We start from the raw sequence: 9,237 nt of genomic DNA on the forward strand, positions 1-9,237 counted from the left end.
GTTTTTAATTTAGGGTCCTTGAATGCATTTCAGTGGGCTTCATGAAATCTCTGAAATTATAAATAAAACTCTGTGTGTGTAATTTTTCTAGAGAGAGGGTTCATAGCTTTCATAGGATTCTGAAAGAAGTCAATGACTTGAAGAGAGAGTCACTGCCTTGGCTGAAAATTATATACCAATATAAGAGGACTCAGTTTATTTGATAAAGAACCTTCCCAATGACTTATCAAAGATGTTAAGAGATTAAGAGTTGGCGGCACCAATAACCTACACCAATAAGTGGGTAGGGTGCTGGTCACATACATCAGGGCTGGTGGGTTTGAACCCAGCCTGGGTCAGCTAAAACAACAACCTGGCCTGGGCCAGCTAAAACAACTGCAATAACAACAACAAAAAATAGCTGGGTCTTGTAGTGGGCGCCTGTAGTCCCAGCTACTTGGGAGGCTGAGGCAAGAGAATCGCTTAAGCCTAAGAGTTTGAGGTTGCTGTGAGCTGTGACGCCACAGCACTCTACCCAGGGCAAGAGCCTGAGACTCTATCTTAAAAAAAAAAAGAGAGATAAGAGATGGAATAACTTCCACTAACAACAATAGAACCTGGAATTAGCATGAAGATGCATTAGTGTGAGAGTAAAATAGGAAGTTCCATATTTATACATGCAAGGCTTGGATTAAAAACCTAAACACTAGATAAAGAACAAGAGAATGTGTGTTTACCTGCGAGAGTGGCTGTGATGTCTACTAACAGTGCCGGGGTTGAGAGCTGCTGCACAGTTCACTGAACTCAGTACCCAACCATCTATCATCTTTGTTATGTTTTTCTTTTTCTCATCTTTATAAAATGGAGTTTCATTTAGAAAAACAATTGTAAAATATCACTTTAGCAAACAAACCCTCTTAACAATAAGCTATCCACACTGAAGAACTCATTAAGTCCTGTGATGTTATTAATAAATGGGAATTCTTTTTCCTCAATGATCAAGTGAATAATTTCATATCATGACTTATTTAAAAGTATCAACAACGAACATAGTCTTAAGGAAAGAAAGCAAAGGCGTCTCCATTTTTAAAAGGTCATATATCATATTTATGATATATTATATTATTATTACACTTAGTTCAATGGGAAAAAAACAAACACAGCAAATTTCCAGCATTATCTCAAGCATTTGAACTATAGCGTTTTTAAAATTGTTTTCCAATTAACTCATATTCTAATTAGGTAGGGGTCTAATTAGATAGAGCCATAGGAATTATGAAAGAGCTTCAACAATTTAATAAGGATAAGAAATACCTTCATGGTGAATGACAGAAACCTTTCCCACAACATCATCAAAGGAAAAAAACACTTAAAATAATAAAATTTTTTTCCAGACAGCTGATTATTTAAGCATAAAGGATTGACAAAGGATTGACTTCTGTCACTGAGCTCATTAGGAAATGCCCGGATTAAAAAACTGGTAGGTTAAAGAATCAGGTGAGTATTGAGCAATTACCTTCATGTATACCCTGAGATAATGCTTTTAAGACCCCATGAAACTAATAGTCATATGCAAAAAAATTCTATCCCTCCCTAAATATATCAGATAAGCCTCTTACTTTTTAGTTATTTCAGTTCTAATAAGGAGAAACAGGATTTTCCAATCCACTGGACAGAAAAAAATTGGGCAGTCAGAAATTTTCCTGTTGAAACTTATTAGGATTCCTGGTTACACTACCTAATTCAGTAAACAGGACAATAAGGGAGATTTGTGAAGAGAATGTTGCCAACTCCACCAAAACCAGAAACAACCAGAAACAAACCTCCATCAGTACATGAAAGGATAAACTTTTGCCATACAATGAGATGGTACTTGGAAATAAAAAAGAATAAACTAGTAATAAGTCTAACAATACAGATAAATAATCTATGCAAGTAAGAGGCAAAAGAATGTATACTGCATGATTCCATTTATATAAAATTCTAGAGAATGCAAATTTATAAAACACCAATCAGATTAGTGGTTGCCTGGGAGCGGGAAGGAAAGCAGAAAGGGAAGCAAGGAGAAATTTCAAAAGGGCACAAGGAAACTATTTGAGGTCATAGATACATTCATTTTTTTTATTGCCATGATAGTTCCAAAAGTACAAACATGTCAAAATGTATTGAACTGCACACTTTAAATATGTACAGTTTGTGATATGTCAATCATATCTCAATAAAGCAGTTAAAATTTTTTAATGTCAAAGGGATAATCTGAAATATTAACAGCTCCAAATGTACTCTTTTAAATTAATCACTGAATTGTTTCAGTATTAAGTCCATGCTGCTGTGTCCAAGAATATTAAAATAATCAATTCTTTTGAAAAGCTGGATGACTTTTTCAGCAGAAATATCCAACCATTAATCAAACTATTACTTCATATTCACAATATTCTTGATATACTTGATGGGTTCTGAACCAGTGAACATCAAGGAAAGTACCCTAAACATGAGCAGTCATACCTTGATTTGTGCAAAGGGTCTTTCATAACCTCCAACATAGAGAAGGCCAACATTCTGAGGAAGTAACCTACAAAGAAAAAAAAGCATTATTTATAAAAATAGTATTCCATAAATGTAAGGCTATATAATTAATAAAATTTGTATAATAGATATAATATAGACATTAATACACATAATATCTATTATATCATGAGATAACGCTGTAAAAAATTATGTAATTATTTTTGTCTTTTACACTATGAAGCAGTAACCAGCAAAAGAATCACTTTATATTTTAGAAAATTACTGGCAAAATGTTGAGAATGAATGTAGAGGAATGGACACCATGCTTACAAGGACAGTTACTGATTCTTACCACATTAAAGAGAAACACTTAGAACAGGACAGTCTCCTGGCAAGCCTAGAGACGTTTTGTGACTTAGAGGCAATCCCCCAAGTAACTCAATGTTCCAGAATGAGATAAGATCGGTCACTCGTTAGTAAGCATGTGGTAGACATTGATGCTTGGTACTTCTTCATGGGGATTGTGGGGGAAGAGCACGTGAGGAAAGAACAGGTGGCAACCCTTACGCATGCAGCCCTCCTATGTAATTACCTTAACCCTCCACACCTGTTGTATATAACCTTAATAAACAGCTGTTGTGGAGGGGACTCAGGGCTACCCTGCACTTAAGTTTAGCCTGCCTCCCGCAAGCTTGTACTTGTAATCAGTGTCACGCCTGGTTCTTTCTTGTGGCAACCAAGTCCAGGGCTGTAGGGGTTGTGACATCTGCAGTAGCTGGCAGGATACAGCAGAATGCAGGAGTTCACCGAAGACTCAGACAGAAGAAGAGGACACTTGGAAGCAAGTGAAGCCTTCAATAGACAGCGGAAAGTCCCAAAGGTAAACTCCACTCAGAGTAAGTGGGACCTTCTGGCCAGAATCAAAGGAACCTCCCTCGGAATAAGTGGGGATTTTGATAAATAATAAGCAAAGAGATTTAATAAAAACAATGGATAACTTCCTGTTCAGGGAGTCCCAAGAATTAGAAACTGAGGAAGGAGGTAATGTTCAAGCAGAATTTGAAATTGAGGAGGATAGTGAAGTTCAGTGGGAACCTAGACCTGAGGAGACTGGGAACCAGAAGTGTATGAAGGTTTTTCTGGCCCTTCCTCAGAGGAGGAAGTATGTGATACAAACATGAATAAGGAAGAAAATACCTCAATGACAGTTATGGCAGCTCAGATTAAACAGAAGACTGGTTGAACAGTCTCACAGTTAAAAATGCTAACATAAGGCAGCACCTGTGGCTCAAAGGAGTAGGGCGCTGGCCCCATATGCCGGAGGTGGTGGGTTCAAACCCCGCCCCGGCCAAAAACTGCAAAAAAAAAAGCTAACATAGCCCTCAACACAAGGGTTTGTCCTAGCAGGCATGGCTCTGCCAGCGCCCTCCATCAGGTCTGTCCATGCAACCATGTCGTCCCCTCTCCCGCCCCCAGGCTGTGGGAAGCATGGTTGGGGGGCAGCAGCGGTGGTGGAGGGTGGACTGGGGGCAGGGTGGTTGACCCCACGTGGCGCCTGCCCCACCCTGCCCACCTTCCCTGAGCTAGGGGACCACCTCCTCCTCGAGCCGCGCAAGGAATGGGGGCTCCAGGGAGTGGAGGTGTCTACCAAGTCTGCTGGGTCACCTGGTTCCTTCATGCAGCCAAGACCAGAGCCATAGGAGTTGTGACAAATGAAAACATTTAGTAAATATAACAAAATTACACAGTCGCTCCTAGAGCAACACAGGTTTGAACTGCACAGGTCCACGTATGGGTAGATTTTTTTCAATAAAAGTGCTCCAAGTGCACCTGCCTCTGCTGCCTCCCCTTCCACCTCCATCGCTTCTGCCACCACCACCCATGAGACAGCAAGACCAAGTCTTCTCTCAGCCCACTCAATAGAAGACGGCAAGAATGGAGACCATTCTGATGACCCTCTTTCACTTAATGGTAAATATATTTTCTATTTCTTATGATTTTCTTAAATAACATTTTCTTTTCTCCAGCTTACTTTATTGTAAGAACACAGTGTATAATACATGCAACATACAAAAATCTGTGTTAATTGGCTGTATATGTTATCAGTAAGGCTTCTGATCAACAGGAGGCCATTAAGTTATGGGAGAGTTAAAAGTTGTTGTGGATTTTTGAATATGCAGGAGCTTGGTGATACCTAAGCCCCAGTGTTTTCAAGGCTCAACCAAACTATTAATACACAATAGGACTGCTGTAAATTGACCACCAAAAGGACTGTAACAGTGGTGAACATAGGGAACGAGGCCTACTGTACTGAAATGTACATGTGATACACATCCTGTTTACAAAAATTAGGTCAACTTAAGGAGGTGGTCAGTTTAGGGAGGCGGTCAGCTATGAAGGTTCTACTGTCTATTGGAAAAGAATTAAAAGAAGTAATGTATATATCTAAAAATGTACAAGGCTTTAAGAAACATTCATTGCATGCATACAGGAGATAATATAACAATATAAACCTGAATAATTCAGTATCAAAATCTAATAGGAAAAATGAACATATAAATAACCCTAACAGGCGCAGCAGCTCACACTTGTAATCCCAGTACTCTGGGAGGCCAAGACAAGTGGATTGCCTGAGCTCATGAGTTCAAGACCAGCCTGAGCAAGAGCGAGATCCTATCTCTAAAAATAGCCAGGCATTGTGGCAGGCACCTGTAGTCCTAGCCACTTGGGAGGCTGAGGCAAGGGGATCACTTGAGCCCAGGAGTTTGAGGTTGCTGTGAACTATGAAGCCACGGCACTTTACCAAGGGTGACAAAGAAAAAAGATATCTTCTGATAAAAGGTATAAATAGTAGAATAAGAAGATCTTTGTATGGAGGAATCTGTAGACAGGATTTGGGCTTAGGCTTAGAGCATGGGTAACAAACCCAAAGGGAGAAATTTAAACAAAATCTGAGAATACAAAGGATTTGAGACAAGGAGTAAATGAATGGAGTAAAAGATAATTCAGCTAGAGATGAGAACTCAAGGAAAGTTTGGGACCCTCAGAATTTTAAATGCCGTCCACTTTATTTCTATCTGTGCGTCATCCCTTCCTTCCTACTCCCAAATTCTAAAAGGACTAGGAATGAAGAAATGCCACCTTTGGAACTATGCTATTGGAACACACAGAGATGAACTGCTAGTGATATAGGGTAGGACATAATTACATATTCCCTGTTAATCAAGCAAATGTAGACATTCTCATTTTTATTTGATCATAACTTTTTTCATAATGTACATTGTTAATAAATGGACACAACTCCAGTCTGAATATGACTGTACATAAAAAAAAAGAATTGTTAATACTCCTTGTTCAAAGCCACTAGACTACAACAACTCTCAGAATCTGGACAGTGATAGCTGATGATCTTTGAAAATGAGCAAGAATCTAATGATCTCTAGGATGATGTAAATGCTGCTGTATGCTGGGCACGGTGGCTCACACCTGAAATCCTAGCACTCTGGAGGCCAAAGCAGGTGGATTGTCTGAGCAAACAGGTACAAGATAAGCCTGAGCAAGTGGGAGACTCCATCTCTTTTAAAAAAAAAAAAAAAACTAGCTGGGCGTTATGGTGGGCACTTGTAGTCCCAGCTACTTGGGAGGCTGAAACAAAAGAATCACTTGATCCCAAGAAAGAATTTGAGGTTGCTGTGAGCTATGATGCCACAACACTCTACCAATAATGACAAAGTGAAACTCCATCTCTAAATAAATAAATTTGCAAGTTCAAAACAATCAAATAAAAAATTCTCAGTGTGTAATACTGGTCTAATCATAGAAAATTAGAATGCTAGATTGTCATAACCATCTCTTTTAAATTCAGTTAGTGCCAGATGCAGTGATGTGATGTATGCTTATAATCCCAACTACCCAAGAGGCTAAGGCAGGAGGACTTCTTCAGTCCAGGAGTTCAAGACCAGCCTGGGCAACATAGGGAGACCTCATTTTAAAAAAAGAAGAAGAAGAAGAAATTCTGTTAGTGACTTCAAAAAACCTGATTTCAATAATTCCAGGACATGCATTTATTCATAATTTTCTAAAACTGGAATGCATTTCTAAAACTAGAATGACTCTGAGACTCAATGGTATCTTGTATATAATTATTGTCACCAGGTGACAGCTGTGAGGTAGTTAAGTGATTACCCTCTACTGACATGGTATAATTCTAATAAGACCATAAAAGCACATTCTCAAGGCAACTTAAATTCTATAAAATAAGTCAATCTCCTGGGAACATCCTCTGTTCCCTATATTCTACTTTAAGGACCAATGAGTATTACAGGTTATTAAAAGAATATTAATAGCTGATGAACAACCTGAATAAAACCAATTTAGCAAAAAGCTTATTATGTTTGGAATGTACACGGTGATTTGTAGTACAAATCATCATATAAATTCTAAATGTAAGAAGGCATTTGTTTCCTAGATTCAAGTAGAAAGTAGAGGATGTCCCCAAATCTCAACAGTGAAATGGAGAATTTCATAGCATCATTTGACAAATAAGAAATTAACACAAGCTTTAACTTTCTCCTAAATCAGAGGTTCTCAACCTGTGGGTCACGACCCCTTTCAGGATTGAACGACTCTTTCAGAGGGGTCACCTAAGACCATCAGAAAACATTTTCCTCTACCGCTCCTCTACCTGTCTCCAGGCAGGTCCTCCCACATGCAGATATACCCACATACGAGTACCTGGAGTGATGACATCATTGCGCCAACCCCATCACATATACCCCCATACAAATACAGGCATATGTGACAGAGTTTGTGCCATAGTGTACTTATGCAGACCAGTAACGTATGTGTAGAGAGCAGCTACTGTGTAGAAAGTAGCTGCTGTGTTGAAAGCAGCTACTCTGTTTATTTACTTTTTGTTGTTGTTGTTGCAGTTTGGCGGGCCAGGTTCAAACCCACCACCCTCAGTATATGGGGCCGGCACCCTACTCACTGAACCACAGGCGCCACAGAAAGCAGCTACTCTGTTAAAAGCAGCTACTGTGTTGAAAGCAGCAGTACTAGAGGCAAAACAACACTTCATGAATTATAATTACTGCATAAATGTAAAATCAGATACTATTAAAAAGAAATCTCTACCATGGGAACTTCATCTGGATACTGATCAGTCTTTTTATATTCAGCTGTGGTTGATGTGAATACTGCCCCCTTGTGATAGTAACAGGTATGTAAAACAAAAAAAACAACACAGAATGGTAAATCATAGGAAACGTTAATGAATTGTATTGACTGAACTATGCTATGTATCATCTTTTGTATTATTAAAGCTATTGTTATATATTATTTTCATTAGCAAGCCATCCCACGACAATGGATCGTATAGAGAAGAACCTTAAGAAAAGAAAATAAAATGAGGATTTTTCACAGTATAGTTTTACCTCAATAATTACAGCAGGAATTGAGAAACCACAATGTGTTATTTGTTGTGAAGTTTATCAGCCAAATCTATGAAGCCAAACAAACTAAAATGCCATTTTGATAGCAAGCCACGTAGCTTTGCCGGCAAGGATACCAACTATTTTGGAAGCAAAGCTGATGGACTCTGTGGAGAGAGCTAGACTTGACACTGCTGGCAAGTACCACAAACAAAACATAGCAGCCGTTGAAGCTTCATATTTGGTGGCACTCAGAATTGCCAGAGCTATGAAACCTCACATCAGTGCTGAGGATTTACTGTTGCCAGCGGCCAAAGACATTGTTTGAGTAATGATGGTAAACGAATTTGTTACAAAATTGAGTGAAATTTCCTTAGCTAACAAGACTGTCCGCAGAAGAATAGATAACACATCTGTTGATATTCTTGATCAAGTAATCTGCTCCACTTCCAATATTTAGTATCCAGCTTGATGAATCTATAGACATTGCAAACTGTTCATAGTTACTGGTTTACATGAGGTATATTAATAATGACTTTAAAGATGAGTTTCTTTTTTGCAAAACTCTTTTGAAACGACAACTACTGCATGTGATGTATTTGACACAGTTGGTTCGTTTCTGAAAGAGCATAAGATCTCTTGGGAAAAGGTTTGTGGTGTTTGCACAGATGGTGCTCCAGCTATGCTAGAATGTCGATCTGGATTTCAACGTTTGGTATGGAATGAGTCACCAAAAGTCATTGGAATTCACTGCATGATTCATCGGCAAATATTAGCAATGAAGACGCTGCCATAAGAATTACAAGAAGCAATGCATCATAAGTTGTCAATTTTGTAAAGGCAAGCACTTTAAACAGCCGACTGTTTTCACAACTGTGCGGAGAGTTGGATGTGCTGAACAATGCTCTGCTATTTCACACTGAAGTGAGATGGTTGTCGAGAGGAAAAGTTTTAAAACGTGTTTTTGAGCTTTGGGATGAACTCAAAATGTTTTTTAATCAGAAAGCAAGACTGCAGTTCGAAGCACTTTTCAGTGATAAAAGTGAACTGCAGAAAATAACTTACTTGGCTGGGCGCCTATGGCACAGTGGTTACAGCATCAGCCATATACACCGAGGGTGGCCAGTTCGAACCTGGTCTGGGCCAGTTAAACAACTGCAACAAAAAAATAGCCAGGAATTGTGATGAGTGCCTGTAGTCCCAGCCACTTGGGAGGCTAAGGCAAGAGAATTGTTTAAGCCCAAGAATTTGAGGTTGCTGTGAGCTGTGACACCAGAGCACTCTACTGAGGGCAACATAGTAAAACTCTGTCTCAACC

At 39.0% G+C, this 9,237-nt stretch overlaps 1 protein-coding gene across 1 annotated transcript in view; it reads right to left on the minus strand.

Annotated features, from left to right (window-relative positions):
- The window catches only part of RNGTT (RNA guanylyltransferase and 5'-phosphatase), a 354,972-nt gene that overhangs the window by 63,995 nt on the left and 281,740 nt on the right, over nucleotides 1–9,237 (minus strand). The window contains exon 14 of the mRNA XM_003797513.3: nucleotides 2,485–2,551. Within this exon, the coding sequence (XP_003797561.1) occupies nucleotides 2,485–2,551 (67 nt within the window). The remainder of the gene's footprint in view (nucleotides 1–2,484; nucleotides 2,552–9,237) is intronic.

Source organism: Otolemur garnettii, unplaced genomic scaffold, assembly GCF_000181295.1.
Source record: "Otolemur garnettii isolate 467f Iridium unplaced genomic scaffold, OtoGar3 scaffold00118, whole genome shotgun sequence".
In the NCBI taxonomy this organism is placed as follows: Eukaryota; Metazoa; Chordata; class Mammalia; order Primates; family Galagidae; genus Otolemur; species Otolemur garnettii.